Source organism: Schistocerca gregaria, chromosome 4, assembly GCF_023897955.1.
Source record: "Schistocerca gregaria isolate iqSchGreg1 chromosome 4, iqSchGreg1.2, whole genome shotgun sequence".
Lineage (NCBI taxonomy): Eukaryota > Metazoa > Arthropoda > Insecta > Orthoptera > Acrididae > Schistocerca > Schistocerca gregaria.
In genome coordinates, this window is record NC_064923.1 from 235,373,411 (window position 1) to 235,394,142 (window position 20,732).

Here is a 20,732-nt window from a genome sequence, read left to right on the forward strand (position 1 = left end):
ATTCTTCAGCATTTTTTTGAGATTAAATACAGTTAATTTCCTAGACAACGAAAAGTTATTGTCCATTAATAAGTACGGCTTTAAGAAGCATCGCTCGTGTGAAATTCAGCTTTCTCTTTTCTCATAGGATACACTGCGGACTGCCGATAAAGACCAACAAGCAGATCCCATATCTCTGGATTTCTGAAAAGCATACGAGGCGGTACCCCTAAGCAGACTGTTAACGAATGTACCTTCATACGTGACTTTCTCGAATACTTTAAAAAAATCGAGTATGTTGTCCTCGACGGCGTCTGCATCGGAGACTAGGGTAACACCAGGACTGCCCCATGGAAGTGTGATAGGATCGCTGCTATTTTATGTATACATAAATGATCTGGCAGACAGGGTGGGCAGCAATCTGTGGTTGTTCACTGATGAAGCTAATGGTGTACAGAAAGTGTCGAAGATAAGTGATTGCAGGTTGATACAAGATGATCAAGACACAATTTCTAGAAGGTTTGATTAATGGCGGCGGCCTCTTAATATAGAAAAATTAAGTTAATGTGGATGAATAGGAAAAATGAACCCGAAATGTTCGGTTAAGCATTAGGAGCGCCCCGCTTGACAAAGACACGTCGTTGTAACATCTGGACGTCATGTTGCGAAGCGATGTCAAATGGTACGAGCGTGTGAGGATTGTGGTAGGGAAGGTACAAGGTCAACTTCGGTTAACTGGGAAACTTTTAGGAAAGTGTAGTTCATCTGTAAAAGAGACCCTAATTATGACGCTAGTGCGACCTGGCCTCTAGCACTGCTCGAGTGTTGATATCCGCACCAGGTCGCATTGAAAGAAGACATCGAAGCATTTCAAAGGCAGGCTGCTAGATTTGTTACCGGTAGGTTCAATCAGCACATTAAGTGTTGCGGATATGCTTCTGGAGCCCAAGTGGGAATCTCTGAAGGGAAGAAGACATTCATTTAAAAAAAAAAACAACACTGATAAAGTTTAGAGAACCAGCACTTTAAGCTGACTGCAGAACATATCCTAATGCAGCCAACACACATTTCGCATAAGGGCCACCAAGATACGAGAAATTAGCGTTGATACGGAGGCATATGAATAGTCGTTTTTCCGTCGCTCTATCTGCGAGCAGAACAGGCAAGGACACAACTAGTTGTGGTAAGGGGTAACCTCCGCCTACGGTGGCTTGCCGAGTATGTACATACGAGGGTGAGTCAAATGAAAACCTTTATTTTTATAAAAATATTATTTATTGTGCACAAGTGGTACAAAGCTGTATCACTTTTCAACAATCTTCCCCATGCTCAATGCAAGTCCTCCAGCGCTTACAAAGTGCATAAATTCCTTCAGAAAAAAATTATTTTGGTAGTCCGCGCAACCACTCATGCACCGCGTGGCGTACCTCTTCATCAGAACGGAACTTCTTTCCTCCCATGGCGTCTTCGAGTGATCCAAACATATGGCAATAACTTGGGGCAAGGTCTGGTGAGTATGCTGGATGAGGAAGACACTCAAAATACAGGTCTGTGTTTGTTGCAACTGTTGTACGGACAGTGAGGAGCCTTGTATTGTCACGTTGCAAAAGAACACCGGCCGACAGCAATCCAAGTCGCTTGGATTTGATTGCAGGCCGCAGATGATTTTTTAGGAGATCTGTGTTTGATTCACTGGTGACAATGGTCACTCTAAGCATGTAATGCTCCAAAATGACGCCTTTTTTGTCCCAAAAGAGAGTCAGTGTAACCTTTCCTGTTGATGGTTCTATTAGAAACTTCTTTGGTTTTGGTGATGAGGAATGGCGCCATTCCTTCCTCTCTCTCTTCGTTTCCGGTTGGTGGAAGTGAACCCAGGTTTCGTCCCAAGTAACGATTCTTCCAAGGAAGCCATCATCTTCTTGTTGAAAGCGCCGAAGAAGTTCTTCACAAGCATCAGTAAGTCGTTCTCTCATTTGAGGAGTCAGCTGTCGTGGCACTAAAATGTGGTGTGCTGACTCATGACTAATCTGTAAACATCCTGCAATGTCATTCAGTGTCACTCGGGGTTTTCCTTCACTATGGCTTCAACTGCTGCAATGTTCTGTAGAGTCAGAAGCCCTTGTGCCTGACCTGGACGAGGAGCATCTTCCACTGAAGTAATATCATTTGCGACCTTTCTACTCCATTCGTAGTCTTGCTGCTGTGACAAACATGTATCACCGTACTGAACCTTAATTCGTCTATGAATTTCAATACGTTTCACACCTTCACTACGCAAAAACTAAATAACAGAACGCTGTTCTTCGCTGGTGCAAGTCGCAAGTGGGATGGCCATCTTTATACTAATACTGCAACGGATTGTGTGCATCTGCTCTATGCTGATACCTACAGGCCATTCTGCACCCTGTATGTAGTACACTTACCAACTTACAGCATAACGGCGGGAAATTTAGATTTGTTATTTCAGATTTAAGGTTTTCATTTGACTCACTCTCGTACGAGAGCCGATCGGAAGGTAAGGTCCGATCGGCCACTATTTGGAAGTCACTGTGAAATTCAAAAATGATTTTTTTGCAATGCCAAACCGACTTAGTTGTCGTAGTGTTGTGCCAACTTCCCAGTACCTCGTAATAGAAGGCAGCCACCTTTGCTTTCAGCCAATTCTCTACCCTGGTCTCCAGCTCGTTCCTTGCGCCAGGTTATGTCTTCATAGCCAGCGGATCAGAGGGAACAGCGCCAGGTCTGTATAGTGTACGATCAACGACTTCCGACTGAAAGCGTTGCAGGAACGTCTTCGTCGCACGTGCGGTTGCTGCCGGGAATTGTCAAGAAGAAGGAACTGCAGGACAGTAATGTTATGCGGGCTGCATAAAATCAGGCGAAATCTCTGAGAAGGCACGGATACTGGACGGGAGACATTACTTTCTAGGGCTTCTTTATGTGCTCACTGTGGGCTCAGAACTGAAATGAGCGACGTGACACGATCGGCGGACATACTAGAATAACTGCCCAATACATTTGTACAAAGCTTCACTGGGATTCGTACAGTGTTTCCATTTCACCCGTGATCTGAACCTTTTTTCCGAACAGTCTTCGTAGGTGTAGATGTAAATATAGAACAGTGGAAAGCTAATTGGAAATTGGACGTTTGAGTAGTTCTGTGAAGTGGGAGTGTCTAAACAGAACATGGAAAAAAGGAAAGAAATGTATGAAAATCGCAATGTAACTTCGCATTGACAGCTATTAGAGATTTTTTTCTTCGTATTACCAACTGTTTCGTTCTTTCAGACCATCTTTCGTTCCATAATGTTGTCCAAGAGTCAAATTTCCTTGAAATATCATATGGACAAGAACCATACACTTATGGATTGTACTGAGCTTTTGGCTCAGACTGACTTGTTCCCACATCATCCTGACGACTTCTTAACACCTTAGTGACGTTTCTGCACCTGAAGACTAGTCGAAAGATCGGTTGAAAAATAGCCAATGAGAGCCAGTGTACCTATTCACTATAGCGATTCCAAACTTTCTTATCACATGACGAACACCTAAAGTTAAGGAGAAATGGAACGATTACCCTGTGTCGAACAGGTTCTAGAAACCGGAACGTTTTCCCGTCCAAAGGTTTAACTTGTCACAAATGTCATTAACATACAGGATGACTTTTTGGAAGCCTCAATGGACAAGCCACCTAAAATCCACATAGATGTTGTAGAGGCCCGGTTCACTTCCGTGTCTCGCTAGCTGACGTTTACCGCGTGGCGCTGTACGAGATATGCGCTGCAACACTTGGTTATTAATCACCAGACGTAAGCCGGCACGCAAAATAAAGTCATACAACCGGAGGCGTGCCTTTCTTTCATAACATCGCACAGAACACGTAGCATATTGAATGTTAAATCCCCAGGACTGCATCCCGGCATCAAATAACTATCAGTTTGCTGCTTAGTACTTTTTTCCCCTTCCGCCACATGACGCGCTATCCCAAAAACGGACGACTGCGTGCATAATCAGTTTAAATCACGGCTGCGCCATCGACACAGGCCACTGAAAAATCCAGCGGCATCGTTCGGTCGTCAGTCGCGAAAAACACATTCACACACACACACACACACACACAGGTATTCCTACAAAAAAAAGTTAATCCAGAAAGTGGCGGAATACATCAAAAGCCTCGTAAACATGCCGCTCTGTGCACACGGTGCGAGGAGAACCTGTTCGGCATTCGCATGGTTAAACTTATGGTACGTGTAATTCATGGGTTATTAATTCCACTATTAAATCTGGCAACCAAATAACACGGCGTCCAGCGGGCAGTCGAAAACCCCGGCCGCTTTCATGCGAGCGCTTACGCCGTTTTTTTTTTCGGCGGGGCTTGGCGATCCCCGCTTGGTGATGGAAGGAGCGTTCGGCGTGCGTCATTTAAGCGATGATACCGGATGCTGCTTTCCCATGGTTTATGGAACACAATCAAATTAACAGTTATTTATGGACTAAATATGCTAATGTAATATTCGCTAAGAGCAAATTACAGCGCGGAAATTATTCACGAAACTAATTCGGTGGGCGCGTTCCACAGCGCCATTCAGGCAAGGCAGCTTTATTTTAACGATGGCCGTGCAAACGACAACACGTGAAATATGATTAACGTAATACCGTAAACAAACAGGAGCGTACGTGAAAGTGGCGGTAAATGGTGCCAAAACTGAGTGCACGTTACCTATTTTTAATTTTTTTTCTCCGCCCGTGCCTATAAACATCCACAGAATTTACTAAACGTTTTAGGAACAGCACCGAAATACTGCGCAGCTGGGGAACATAACACCAAAGAAATTACCTGCAGTCATTGGTTACAGTAAATTTAGAAAAATTATGTGGTCGGGAAAATAGAGCCGAGAGTAAAACGACTGAAATGAGACGGAGAGGTTAATCATCTGTTCGTTTCAGTAGGGTTACTCCAAGCGAAATATTGATCGCTATGTTGATCCGTGATAAATCCTTAGCCCTCCACGATTTCGATCTTGGTTATAAATTACCAATACAGCAGAAAGTTTGTGTTAACCACTAACGTGACGTATGATCTACGTACACAATGTGACGGCGTCAAAGAAGTTTTGAGTGTTAAACCATGATACATAATTTGAACGGACATTGTGCGCGTACAAGAGTAATGAAGGAGATTCGTATCGATCATATGTGGTAGAAATATTCTAACACTCGATATACAAGGTGAGTCACAACTATTGTCCCCAAGAATAACTCCAATTGTATGATAGGAGCTGGAAAGTCTGCGGGACAAAGTTGTATGGGACAAAGTTGTATAGGACAACAGGGGCCATAATATGACGTTGGTTTTCTGTTTCTAGGTGGGGTCGCTTCAGAGATATGAAGTTCAACTTTGGTTTTTTAAATGGGATGCTATGGTTTGGAACTCATTTTGCGATAGCGCCTATCGAAACGAATCCAATGATGTGTAACTTGAAGGTCAACAAAGGTCACAAAAGCGTCATGAACGTGCATTTACATAAGGTGTTCGAAGTGATGACCATTGGTATCAACGCTGAGCTGCAATCTTCTTATCATGGAATGAGTGGTATTCATTCTCACATCGGCACTTATTGAAGCACATGCTCTGACAGTTCTCTCTCGCATATCTTCAGGTGTAGTTGGAACGTCTTTACAAACAATATCTTTTACGAATCCCCAAAAGAAAATGTCCAGAGGCATCAAGTCTGGCGAACGAGCCAGCCAAGGCACATCTCTTCCGCATCCATTCCAATGATTTGGGAATTGTGTCTGCAACTCATAAGCGAAAACTTTGCCGGACACCCATCTTGTTGATACCGCATTCTGTTCCTTGTTCCTAAAGGTATTTCTTCCAATAACAGACCTAATGTGTCTTGTAGGAACGTTGTGTACTTCCAACATTAAGATTTCCTTCGATGAAATAGGGACCTATTATTCTGTCCTCCAGGATTTCACATCATACATTCACCTACCACGGTTTTTGGTGTGCAACTTCCCACAACCAACTTGGGTTTTCAGTTGCCCAATAATGCATGTTTTGCAAATTAACATTTCCATAGTTCGTGAATGTGGCCTTGTCAGTAAATAAAATCAAATTAATAAATGGTCAACCCTCTGAATCTGAAGTTGAGCCCATCAGAAGAATTCAATGCAATGCATACAACCCGTACCAATTAATTATTGGAGCCTAATATGGTAAGGACGATATTTACGACGATGCAGGACACGAACAACAATACTCTGGCTCATGCCAGATTCCCTTGCGATTTGAGACGAACTAACAGAAGTATCTCGAACCACAGAGGCAAGATGGCCAATTTCCGTTTCCTCGTTAGTAATTTTCCTCTGCCGGATAGGTTTCCGATGCGGTAAAGACGACACGTTCGTCATCTGGCCACATGGTATGGATAAACTCCTTGACTTCCTTACACATCTAAACTCCATAAACCCCAACATCAAATTCACTATAGAGACTGAAACGGAGGGTAAATTACCTTTCCTTGACGTCTTGGTCAAGAGAAGGGCTGACGGCACTCTAGGTCATGGGGTGTATCGGAAGACAACGCACACTGATCTGTATTTGCACGCAGACAGCTGCCACCACCCTTCACAGAGGAATGGGGTACTTAAAACTCTAGTACATAGGGCGCACACTATCTCTGACGCAGAGACTCTACCCAGGAATTGGAACATCTGAGAACTGTATTTAGAAAAAATGGGTACTCGGCGTGGCAGATTCAACGTGCTCTCCGCCCAACCACTGCAGCACAACCTGTGGAGATGGATGAAATCACGAGGAAGGAGGTAGGCACTGCGTTTATTCCATATACAGGCACACTCTCGGGGAAAATCGCCTGCCTTTTTTAATAAACACCGGGTCGGAACTGTGTTTTGTCCTCCGAATAAAACTAGTGCACTGGTGGGGAGCCACAAAGATGACCTCGGTATGAGGAAGGCCGGCGTGTACCAGATTCCGTGTCAGTGTGGCAAGTCGTAAATTCATCTGACGATGCGTACCGTCGAGGACCGATGCCGCGAACACCAGAGGCACACTCGACTGACGTATCCGAGCAAGTCGGCGGACGCTGAACATTGTTTTTCAGAAAATCACGCTATGGAGTATGAACGCACGAGGATTCTGGTACAGACGTAGAGATACTGGGACAGCGTTGTTAGAGAGGATATCGAAATTCGCACCAATGACGACCTCATAAACCGTGACTGTGGCTATAATCTTAGCAAGGCTTGGGAACCAGCGATTGGGTTAATCAAGAAAAAAACCGAGCAAATGTATAGTTGTGACGACCACGGCGGACAGAGCCATCACTCGGACGTCATCTCAGACGCCGTCGCAATCTGTTCCACCGCGCGACCGTGGCACGGGGAGCGGACAGCGGAGGGAGCGCGCCGCGGGTGGAGGGTATTTAAATCGGCCACCGCCGCGACCGAACCTAGTTCCCTCCGAGCAGCCATAGCGTACGGATCTCCGTGCCGGCACGTTCACAGGAGCTCAGTTCACATGATGATGACCACATGTATGATCGCCGAAATATTGTGCCCGTTGGACACTAGACCGGCAGTACACCCGTGGATATTTTGATTATCAAATACGCCGGGAGAAACTCAAGAATCACACCTTCACAATTCTCTATTATTCCAATCTCGTATAGCGCGCGGAAAGAATGAACACCTATATCTTTCCGTAAGAGCTCTGATTTCCCTTATTTTATCGTGGTGATCGTTCCTCCCTATGTAGGTCGGTGTCAACAAAATATTTTCGCATTCGGAAGAGAAAGTTGGAGATTGCAATTTCGTGAGAAGATTCCGTCGCAACGAAAAACGCCCTTACTTTTAGTGATTTCCAGCGCAAATCCTTTTATCATTTCTATGACACTCTCTCCTTTATTTCACGATAATACAAACCGTGCTGCCTTCCTTTGAACTTTTTTGATGTACTCCGTCATTCCTTTCTGGTAAGGATCCCACACCGCGTAGTAGTATTCTAAAAGAAGACGGACAAGCGTCTTTAGTAGGTCTGCTACAATTTCTAAGTGTTCTGCCAATAAAACGCAGCCTTTGGTTAGCTTTCCCCACAACATTTTCTATGTGTTCCTTCCAATTTAAGGTGTTCGTAATTGTAATACGTAGGTATTTAGTTGAATTTACGGCTTTTAGATTACACTGATTTATCGTGTAACCGAAGTTTAACGAGTTCCGTTTAACAGCCATGTGGATGACCTCAAACTTCGTTATTTATGGGTAACTGCAACTTTTCGCACCAGTCATATTTTTTCTAAATCATCTTGCAGTTTGTTCTGATCCTCTGATGACTATTACTCGATAAACTGCAGCGTCATCTGCAAGCAACCGAAGACGGCTGCTCAGATAGACCCAAATTGTTTACATAGATATGGCACAGCAAAGGGCCTATAACAATACCTTGGGGAACGCCTGAAATCACTTTTGTTTTACTCAGCGACTTTCCGTCAATTACTACGAACTGTGTCCTCTCTGACAGGAAATCGCAAATCCAGTCACATAACTGAGACGATATTCCATCAGTACACAATTTCACTACGACCCGCTTGTGTGGTACTGTATCAAAAGCCTTCTGGAAATCCAAGAACACCGAATAGATCTGAAATCCCTTGTCAACAGCACTCTGCACTTCATGTGAATAAAGATGTAGTTGTGTTTGACAGGAACGATGTCTTATAAGCCCATGTTGACTGTGTGTCAACAGACCGTTTCCTGCGAGGTAATTCATAATATTCGAACACAATTAATGTTCTAAAATCCGACTGCATATCGACGTTAACGATATGGGCCTGTAATTTAGTTGATTACTCCTACTACCTTTCTTGAATATTGGTGTGACCTGTGCAGCTTTCCACTCTTTGGGTACGGATCTGCCTTTTGTACACGTGACACTGAAAAAAGCTGCGCAAAAAGCTGTGGATTGCCACCCAAACTACTGCCTTCTAAAATAATGTTATATCTTCTTCCGTCCCTCCCTACTGTACGGAAAAATTTAGGCGATTAATTATTTGCACCACTGAGTTCACCAAACAACGGACCAGCAGGGTAGAGTAGGTAGCTTGACAGCGAGTCTGCGAAGACGATCAAGACAGGTGGGTTGTCAACACTTGGAGGGAACAAAATAAACACTTCCACGAATAAAAAGGTCGGGCAGCGGAAAGACGTCCTTCAGACACGAGAGACAGAAAAAGCTGGGCGGTGACGTGTTGATGAGAACCGAAGAGCAGAGAGGCAGGGAGGAAGTAGCTGTATCAACGGCGTGGGTGGCGGACGTTTATCTGCTGTCACCGCTTCCTTCCGCCAGTACGACCTGGACGCGAAGACAACACTTCGAACAAATTTGAGGTAGTGATGTCTCTCTCTCTCTCTCTCTCTCTCACGCACACGCACACGCACACAAGTAAATACGTGGTACCGCTATCACAAAAGTATGTTTCTCTTGACGGGACAATCACAACTGTTGATAATCACCGTGAATGAATCAATGATAAGATCCGCTACAGTTGTAATTTTTTTTATTTCCTATTAGGACAGAAAATGCACTTTCGGGACTTTTGTCCCGTCTTCAGGTTCATATAAAGTGTGAGACCCCCGTTATTCAACTTTTATTAATTGAAATTTTATATACACCTGAAGATGGGACACAGGTCCCGCAACTCGGCTGTGCTTTCCTTTTAGGAAGTAAAAAGCTTTAGAACTTTAGGGGATCTTATGAGTGTATGTAATCAAAACGTAATGATGTCAGAAAACACCAAACTGCTTCTTGCTCTGTCTCACCATTTTATTGTAATCTCCATACATAACAGTAAATGTCTTTAATCGTTCAATTACTCATCAACGCCCAACCAAATCCGCTAAGGATAGAAACTTGAAATTTGCCGAGGGAATTGATCTTATACCGCAGGCATCATTTAACAAGACTTTTTCTCGATTTCGCCCTAACGGGGCAAAATGCATTGCTATTAATAGAATTTTAAGCTAGAATGACGAACACTGGTATGTTTCTTGGTCTAAAATTAAAGAAATTGATGTTTCAGCATTTTTAAGGAACTTCAACTCCTAAGGAAGTGAAATAGCGACTGAAATTTTTTTGAAAATAATTCATTATTAAAGAACTACTCAAACATTTTTAAATCTAGGTCTATGAAAATTATCTTTTGATTTCTCCGCTAGAAACGAAAAATGTGTATCACTGTCTTTTGATAAATAAACACCTAAGGGGCTGAAATAGAGAATTAAAAGTTCTATGAAACTGTTTCCTTACGAAAACATTTTTAAAGCTAAGTATATAAAATTTCGCAGTTGCAAATAAGAAAATATTTGTTTCAGTGTTTTTGGAAATTCAGCCCCTAAGGTGGTGAAATAATGGATGAAAAGTCTTATATTTCACTATGAAAGCAGAATAACATTTTAATGAAGAGTAGTTTCGGAAAAGAATATGCTTGTAGGAGACATTAATTACCTTGATAAGTTTAAAAGGGGCTGGAATTTGTGAACTAAGTCAAGGAAATCTAGTTGACAGTCACCACGACAAATTAGCTGAGTCAGAACTGCATTTTTTCAAGAGCCTTAATATATGTTTATACATTTACTGTTATTGTCATTACTATGCAAGCTAATAATTACTGATGACAAAATATATTCTACGTTTAAATGGAATTCGACGTAGAGGAATCCCCTTTTGACATGAGAGAATGCAGTACCAGCTGTAAGACTGATGCCAGTAACTACAAAACCACTTATCTGATCTGTCTTTTTCTTTTCTTGACTCTATATATGGAATGAAATTAAACAGTTTGGAACACTTTGATAGTGCAGGGACTTACACCAAACTAATTTATAGTGCTTAGATTTACACATAGTATTGGGAATAACAACATATAAATTAGATTGAAGAAAAACAAAACTGTCTTTGCAGGCCATATAGTACACGTGAGTGCCCACCAAGCGCTGAATCAGGTTTAGAATATACACAATCTGCCAAAGAGGCAGAGGCGGCGAAGCTTCCATTTATTTCGACCTAGATGATGAACTTTCCAAAACGTCTCATCCACATCCCCTGTCAGCAAGTAATTCTATCCCTAGTACATAGAATCTGCACAGGTGTCGGTGGGCAATGCGCAGTGAGCAATTTTCGTCGAAAGCGCTGGGCGATTTCGTTCGTTTGTTTGGAAGGGGAGGCCGAAAGTGACCATTTGGCCAGTCGTCAATGACCCAATCGAGGCAGATGTCCTGCAATCTTTCTCGAACTATTACACAGAAATTATTGAGTAAAAAAACCTTTTTTGTTTGACTTTTATGTCGCGTCCATTACGATGGGCCCACCACTTCCTTACTGGTAATAGCTATTGTGATATTTATGTGGAACTAAGGCACTGCAACAAATTCGAAACAGTTTGCAATGAAAGTAGGGACCGATATGATTTTGGGGTTGATGCATATTACATAATACGTTTCTGTGTATGAAATTTAGCTAAAATATTGAATGTTTCTTTAGACTTGGGTGGAAGCCTCTGTCTGTCATCAGTGTTGATAAAACTCATCTGACGTAACACACTTTTTTGCGATCGCGTCGTGCCAGCGATAAAGCCAGAATGAAATATCCACAGCATTTCTCATAATTTATAAACGATTTGATATATCGAAATAAGATTTTGGCCATTGATAACACACAAGGAGGAGTATGGTTTCTATGCCAAACTTAATTATCAACCGTATTATTCCATTAATTACAGACTATTTCGATGAAAGAGTGCAATTTTTAGGGATCGTTGATAGCTGGTGAAACGGGAAATGCTGTTGGTCCCCGAACAACGTAAGTGAAGACATTAAATGTTTACTTTGTACCGAGGATGCGCTTTTTCATAAGATAGTGACGTTACTTTTCCCCTGTTCCTCGCTTAATAAGCTTACCAAAGCACTGATTCAGAATTCTCTAGCAATTCTGTCTGTACAAGATGTTAACTTGATGAGACTGTGTAAAATCTTCTTTGTTTTGGCAAAAAGAAGCAAATTTTTACAGGGCAACAAGAGAAATGTGTAGATTTTGCTAAAATTTCGCCACGTGTGACACTTCTCTGACCGTTACGAATGATTACAAAGCAAGGCGAAAATAAGTCCCTGTATTTTCGGCGGAATTCTTTTTTGATGCTAACCAAAGCAGAGGTGACATCTTTTAGAACAGTTATCATGCAACTGTGGCCACGGAGGAGCCCGCTTATTGTTTACAAAAAGTGTGTGTGTTGGCTTCAGTTCAGAACGGTACTTCCCCTCCAGTGCTCGGCATTTCCCCAGCAGCACCTGCCCGCAGCCCCCACCACTACCTGTTGCCCCCAAGTGGGAACATTATTCTGCATGGGCTGTACCTCGAAGCACCCTGCTGGGCATCTGCATCATATGACGCAGAGTGTTTCTTAATAAACACTTAATGTCTAAGATATCAAATGCATATTTAGTGTTGTGACCGCATATACGAATGACCAAACTAACTCGGGTATCAGGATGTGTGCCACCCATACGCCGCTCAGAAAATTATATCATTTCTCCGTACCGACTGTGGGGCATGAATGAGGCGGCAGACGGGGAAGAGGAGGAGCGAGTCATTGCTAAGCGCCCTGACATAATTGGGTATGGGTTTGGGAGTCTTGTAATGAAAGACACGGCAGCACTCATTCGACGACAGAGGTGATGGACGAAATTGTGCTAATGACAACGGCTTCTGTGCTGCAATTAAGCTCTCATTTCATTGTCGTTACTTTGAACATGCTACGGGAGGCTTGTTTTCATGGATTTTCTTACTATAAACGCAAATATGGTGCTGGGGTCACTCTGTTTTCCTATGTAGTACAACATGATACTATCGACGTTATCAGAATGGATAGTCAGTACATGAGTTGAATATTGAATGAAATCCATTTTATTGTTACATTACAAGGACATTTTAAATTACGTAATTGCAAAAATTTAAGATTACAAAAGAGGTGAGAGTAGATCGACGGAGGTATTTTTAGTTTTTACAAATAGTCCAACCAACCCCTGTTCTTAGTAGCGGCGTTGTGAATAATGGTGTTATTTGCTGTTAATAGCAGATTGGGTACATTTATAGACGAAATGTCCTATGTACTACCTCATCCTACAAATATCTCACGAAATGCCCATGAAGGTAAAATTGGAGGACCAGAACTCGCACGGAAGCTTACCAACAATCCCTCTTCCCTCGTACCATTCATGACTAGAACAGGAAAAGAGGGAAAATTATACTGGTACACAAAAGTATGTACCGTCACATGCTGTAACGTAGCTTGCGGATTATACCTGTAGATGTAGAAACACATAAAACACAGGGGGGATGATGATGTGTACAATATTTATTTTATTTGCTTATTTAACTTTATCTGGTTAGGCATGTGAGGCCCTTTCTCTCATTTGACCGTTGTTTCAGACACACAGTACAGTTTTTACGTCCTAGTCACGTAAGAAACAACAATTGTAATATAATAAATAGAGTTAAGATGATCTGTAGAGGGTATTCAGAGACAATATGAGTAAATAATAGCGACTATGAACTAGTAAAGTTAATACTGACAGCACTTCTAAATCCTGCTGCTGCCACTAACGATAATAATAATCCTGATAGTGACAGATAAAGAGCTTATAGATGTACTAAATAGATAATGTACTAAATAGAAGATAGATCTGTTATTTAGTTCCCTAATGTAATACGGAAAGTTATTCCAGAGTCGGGTTACTGATGCTGATAAGGGCTTCGAGAAAGTGGCTGAACGACGAAATGGGACAGAAAGGATTTGGCTTTGAAGGGAACGGATGCTTTTGCCATGATGTTCAGATAAGAGCGTTATGATCGAGAAAAGATGTGAGGGACAGCGTTCGTTGATAAGACAGTAGAGAAGACAGAGGGTAAGGAAATCTCTGAGCTTGTCAGCACGCAGCCAGAATAGCTGTGCATATGATCGTGAAATGTGATCGAAGAGTCGATCATCATACATAATGAACACAGGCAGTTCCAAGCGCCGTGAGCTCTCCTAGGAAATAATAAACAGGATGATATCGCTATAATCAACAGTTGGAAGAAGAAGTGCTTTATAAGTTTATTTCTCAGCTCAAGAGAGAAGAACTTTTTATATTTTTGTAGGGCATGGAGGGATGCTGACCCCTTCTTGCACACTGCAGTTACGTACTCAGTCCAGATTGGACTTTCATCTATTATTACGACTCTGTTGAAGTAGAGAAGTTGATATTTGTACCGCTTAGGATTAAAGATGGTATTCGGTCAAAGGAGCATAGAATGACCACTCAACACCGCTTTGGTTTTGGGTGGTTTGTGCTATAGTTCTGAACCCTGCGCCCATTATGAAAATGCATACAGGTTGGTGTTGAAATCATCGATAGCAGGCTTCAGGTTGGTTGGTTTCGCAGTTAGATGCTTGGAGGTCATCAGCGTACATGTAGCATTTGGAGCAGGACAAGTTGACGCTTCATTGACACCAGTATAGGACGTAATATCGCACGCTGGGGAACACCTGATACATCGATATCCGTGTAATTTGGAGGGACAAGGCCTCCGCTTGGAGGTCATCAGTGTACATGTAGTATTTGGAGCAGGACAAGTTGACGCTTCATTGACACGAGTATAGGACGTAATATCGCACGCTGGGGAACACCTGATACATCGATATCCGTGTAATTGGGAGGGACAAGGCCTCCAAATCGTCAGACTGCTTGAAAAGGTACTGTAGCTGTAGAGGCAAACAAGCACTGTACCTGTAGAGGTTCGGCGTACTGGTGCAGCCGGGACGTCCGGTGGTCCCTGGTGTAGTGGTTGGAGGGAGCGCGGCGCATTCGCATCTGGATGACGTCCTCGTAGGCTGCGCCGTCGGCGTCGAGCGCTTCGTCATCCAGGCCGACGCTGTCCTTCGGCCGAGGTCGCATCTGGTCCGGGACGCCCTCACGCGCGGCACGTGCCTTCTTCCTCTTGTACCTGCAGGTCGAGACACGGGACTCAACATCCACTGCACACTGCACAGTACTTCTGTCGTTTGGAGTGATGGTGCTTTCTCATCCCACCACTTCTTATACGCTACGGGTCAAGTTACATCGACTCTGTGGCTAGTAGAAAATAAAGGGGGCAACAACGTTATTGATAAAAAAGAAGTAAATTGCTCTTACATATTATTTGATTTCAAGATGTTTACTATCAACAACCCGATCGTAAATACATCATAAGTACGTCATGTGTTTACCGCAGTAATTAGTGTATGAGTGTATTGAGTATTTGCTTTGAGTGTGCTGTCTCGCAGCATGACATTTACCGCTGAGATAGACACTGTTGTGTTAAAAATGATTGCGGCTATCGGACTGACATCATCAACCTACTGCACGGTTGTGGTATTATCATGAGTCTCTTCAACATATAGCCGCGCGGGAGCAGCCGAGCGGTCTCAGGCGCTGCAGTCATGGACTGTGCGGCTCCCTCGGGCATGGGTATGTGTGTTTGTCCTTAGGATAATTTAGGTTAAGTAATGTGTAAGCTTAGGGACTGATGACCTTAGCAGTTAAATCCCATAAGATTTCACACACATCTGAACATTCTTTTTCTTCAACATATAGTCATAGAATAAACGTTACAGACTCCGCCAAACCATGTCACATATCTAAATGTTGCTCAGAATGTAGATGTAAGATACTGAGAGGCGTATCATGGCTTTATAGACAATGTCAAGATATTAAAGATATTAGTCTGACAAAATGTAAACAAAGCATTTTTACTATTATCACATCTGGACTCTACTGTACTCCGGCGTGTACAACAAAAGGCATTTTCACAGTTTTCTTTCAGCTTTCCTTTGTGAATGGGTTACTTTCATTTTCTTAGAATGACCTCTCTTCCGCTCGCTGAATTACCTTTCCAGTGTTGCTGAATTTTTCCGCATAGCCTACTGTCCAGTCACGAATTTACTATCTGCAATTATTTCCGTCGACTACATAGAGTTCCGTTATTGCTGCTTCCTTTGGGCTTTCTTTTATTCCTCCTGTTTTTTGTTTCAGTTTCAGCTTTAGTGAGAATATCCAAAAATTCCACAACCTGTCAATAGCTGACGTGGTTGCTTGCAACCCTTAACGTGGCCACAAAATTTTTGCATTTTTTTTCATATTTCAATAAATGACGGCATACATTTAAATATCTTTGTTTCCCTCATTCTGTGTATTCCTTCTTCAACACAGTTTGTACATAAAATTTTCCTGATTACATTTCGGTTAAATTTTCTCATGCTGAGAAATGAGAAGGAGCGATCTTTTTTATTTGTTAAAAACATTTCTATAGCCAAGGTCGCACAAATACTTCATACTTCTTTATTTTCGACAGCTTTTGCTGTCATCTTCTGGTTCCTTTGCTTTTTTTTTTTACCAGAAGATGACAGCAAAGTCTGTCGACACCCGTTGTCGAAAAGTCGAAAATAAATACGTATTTATGCGATCTTAGCTAGAGAAGGTTTCTTTTTCCGTAATTACTTTTCGTCTTTCAATGTCTCTTTGTGTATTAACAGAGTGCTGCAGTCTCATAAAGACAGCTTTACGGTGTTACAACTTGCTAGTTCCAAGTACAAAGTAGAAATTCTTTTCCAAACAGCATTATTTGTCTGGTAGGGCATTGAGTTATGCCAATTGTCCTCCACGGCGAGTGTTTGTCAGAGTTTGCAAACGTGACACGACCGACATTCTCCTGCATATATATGTGTGAATGTTCTGACAGACAGTGTGAGCAGCAATCTGTGGCTGTTTGCTGATGAAGTGGTGTACGGAAGATGGCGTCGTTGAGTGACTGTAGGAGGGTACAACGTGATTTAGACCAAACTTCTTGTTTGTTTGATAAGTAACAGAATGCAGTAAATACAGAAAAAATTTAATGCGTAGAAAAACAATCTCGTTATGTTCTAATACGGCATGAAGGTGAATTATTTTCGACTCGGTGTTTTTCACATAAATAATGGACAACGCATAGCAAATAGTGCGACCGATCAAGGAGGCACAGTGGTTAGCACACTAGAGTCGCATTCGGGAGGACGACGGTTCAATCCCGCGTCCGGCCATCCTGATTTAGGTTTTCCGTGATTTTCCTAAATCGCTTCAGGCAAATGCCGGGATGGTTCCTTTGAAAGGGTACGGCCGACTTCCTTCCCCGTCCTTACTTAATCCGATGAGACCGATGACCTCGGTGTCTGGTCTCCTCTCCCAAACAAGCCAACCCACTATTGAGTGTTTAAGATCCCCACAATGTCGGATTGAAGAAAGACTTCGAATAAATTCAGAAGCGTGCTACTAGATTGGTTACCGGTAGATTCGATAATCACGCGACTTTCGCAGAGAAGTTTCGATGATACAAATAGGAATCCTTGGGTGGAAGGCGACGTTCTTTCCGAGGAAAGCTATTGAGAAAATTTAGAGAACAGGCATCTGACGCTGACTGCAGGACGATTTTACTGCCACCAACATCCATTTCGCCTGAGGACACGAAGATAACTTAAGGAACATTAGGACTCGTACAGAGGCATATACACAGAAGTTTTCCCCTCACGTATTTGTCAGTGGTACAGAGATGGAAATTACTAGTAGTTGTACGAGGTACTCTCCGCTTGCGGATTGGGTAAGTAGATTTAACAGGCCTTGAAGGCCCATCTGTACAGAACGACCGCGGTATCATCCTCAGCCTACATGAGGCGCTGGATGCGGATATTGAGTGGCCTTTCGTCAGGACAGTGCTATCCCGGTCGTTGTTTTCGTGACCGGAGCCGCAACTTATCAGCCACGTACCGGTAGCTTCTTTGTTGGCCTCACAAGGGCTGAGTGCACTCCGTTTGCCAACATCGCCCGGCTGAATCGGACAGTCACCCATACAAGTATTAGCCAAGTCCGTTAGCGCTTAACTTCGGTGATCTGACGGGTCATGTAAGTAATGTAGGTGTAGCCAATAAATACTTGACACTGTCGGCTGGAGGGCAAACGGTGAATTCAATGTGAAGAAAGCTTCAGACATGACGTTTCTAGTTTCCTTCATCGCGTATAGGTACATTGGACTGCAATTTTCGACAGGACTAAGCTGCCATCTTCACATCCATAGTGTAAGGTTATGAAATTGTGATGTGAGGTAAACCGTACATTTGTTTCGTTCCGTGTGGTTTATTGCGCGCCGTTATTTCATAACCTGTACTATGTGAATCCGAATATGAGAGCTTTGTGCAGTCGAAAATAGTAATCTAATGTACGTATAAGCCATCAAGGCTATAAAAAATTCATATCTAAGCTGTCATTACATAGTAATTAAATGACGCAGAAATGTAATTTGAGGTTTAAATGGCTCTGAGCACTACGGGACTTAACATCCAGCCGGCCGCTGTGGTCTCGCGGTTCTAGGCGCGCAGTCCGGAGCCGTGCGACTGCTACGGTCGCAGGTTCGAATCCTGCCTAGGGCATGGATGTGTGTGATGTCCTTAGGTTAGTTAGGTTTAAGTAGTTCTAAGTTCTAGGGGACTGATGACCACAGCAGTTGATTCCCATAGTGCTCAGAGCCATTTGAACCATTTTGAACTTAACATCTGAGGTCATCAGTCCCCTAGAGCTTGGAACTACTTAAACCTAACTAACCTACGGACATCACACACATCCATGCCCGAGGCAAGATTCGAACCTGCGACCGTAGCGGCCGTGCGGTTATAGACTGAAGCGCCGAGAAACGCTCGACCACAGCAATTTTGTGTGTATGATGAACTCCGTATGCTATGGTTTTTCCTTTGAATCACATAATTCATTTTTTCCCTCCAGAAAATTTATGCGTGTGCAAAAAAAAAATCTTTCTATTACCTCCTCCAAAGTGCTACTTCATTCGAAGCACAATACTGCTGAAGTGGCCATTGTATTGGTAGCCGTTGTTAAGCGTTACGTCACAGAAGTCTTGTTGTTTACAAAAATAGGGACACCTTTCTGTTCAATGGAGCTCTGTCGTGACTCAACTGCAGGTTCCAGTGAAGCAACAAAGCCAAAGCCGCCGACGGTGGGCATCTTGCGGCGTTCGGCGGTGCCCCTCTGTCCTCGCGGAGCCCATTCTGGCGCAGAGGCCGCGGAATGCACTGCCCATTGTGCGTGGCACAGTCAAGCAAACACAATAGCGCGCCGACCGCCGTCCAGAATCTCAACGCCCGCTTCTGCTCCCGATTCGGGCTGGGAACTTCCCTGCTGCTACTGCATACCTGTAATCTGCTGTGGCTGCGTAGGTTAGGTCCCCATCGGAACTCTAGGACCTTCATCAGGCGGTACAGTTAACTGCGGGCAGAGATAGCGACAGAGCCGTGTCGCAGAGGCACGAACGAGGGTCATCAGATTCCCAGTGTACACTGCATTCGGCGTAATTCGTTGTAGCGGTTTTTGGGAGCGCTTCATCCGATAATTGAAGAAGGTCAGTAAGACCCCACAGGGGATGGACTGCTTTCCAGATCACTGACAATGAAGATTCTGCTGAGAATGATGTTTGTGGATATAACAGAATGTCTTTGGAAACGGTGCGAAGAAAACAGTAAAAGATGGTGGAGATGCTATCGACAAACCTCCTTTGAACCAGATAAATTAACATCTGAGGTCATCAGTCCCCTAGAACATAGAACTACTAAAGCCTAACCAGCCTAGGGACATCACACACATCCATGCGTCTTGAAAGAAGCATATACGATGAACATCAGCAAAAGCAAAACGAGGATAATTGAATGTAGTCGAATTAAGTCAGGAGATGCTGAGAGTATTAGATTAGGAAAAGAGACACTTAAATCAGTAAAGGAGTTTTGCTATTTGGGGATCAAAATAACTGATGATGGTCGAAGTAGAGAGGATATAAAATGTAGACTGGTAATGGCAAGGAAAGCGTTTCTGAAGGAGAGAAATTTGTTAACATCGAGTATGGATTTAAGTGTCAGGAAGTCATTTCTGAAAGTATTTGTATGGAGTGTAGCCACGTATGGAAGTGAAACATGGACGATAAATAGTTTGGACAAGAAGAGAATAGAGGGTTTCGAAATGTGGTGCTACAGAAGATTAGATGGGTAGATCACATAACTAGCGAGGAGATATTGAATAAGATTGGGGAGAAGAGAAGTTTGTGGTACAACTTGACTACAAGTAGGAACCGATTGATAGAACATGTTCTGAGGCATCAAGGGATCACCAATTTAGCATTGGAGGGCAGTGTGGAAGGTAAAAATCGTAGAGGAAGACCAAGAGATGAATACACTAAACATATTCAGAAGGATTTAGGTTGCAGTAGGTACTGGGAGATGATGAAGCTAGCACAGGATAGAGTAGCATGGAGAGCTGCATCAAACCAGTTTCAGGACTGAAGACCACAACAACAACAACAACAAATGCCATAAAGTAAGGGAAGAAGGGTATCAGCTGGACTACGAGCCAACAGTAACAGATGATGGGCAACGAATCCACTGTTCTTACTTCATCACCAAAGGCCGTGTATACGTGGAGTGAATGCCAGGCTAAGTGTATTGTGTAAATCGTTTTCTTCAAAGATCAAGTGCGGCACTTATTCTGTAATACTTTGGTCGTTTCCGGCGAACCCTAATCGTCAAGGGTAACCGCAGCCATGGTCTCCGAGCTGATAGTCCATGCCGCTG

The 20,732-nt window shown here is 43.1% G+C and overlaps 1 protein-coding gene across 1 annotated transcript in view; it reads right to left on the bottom strand.

Annotated features, from left to right (window-relative positions):
- The window catches only part of LOC126267666 (uncharacterized), a 121,727-nt gene that overhangs the window by 7,411 nt on the left and 93,584 nt on the right, over positions 1–20,732 (bottom strand). The window contains exon 4 of the mRNA XM_049972967.1: positions 14,827–15,043. Coding sequence (XP_049828924.1) covers positions 14,827–15,043 — 217 coding nt within the window. The remainder of the gene's footprint in view (positions 1–14,826; positions 15,044–20,732) is intronic.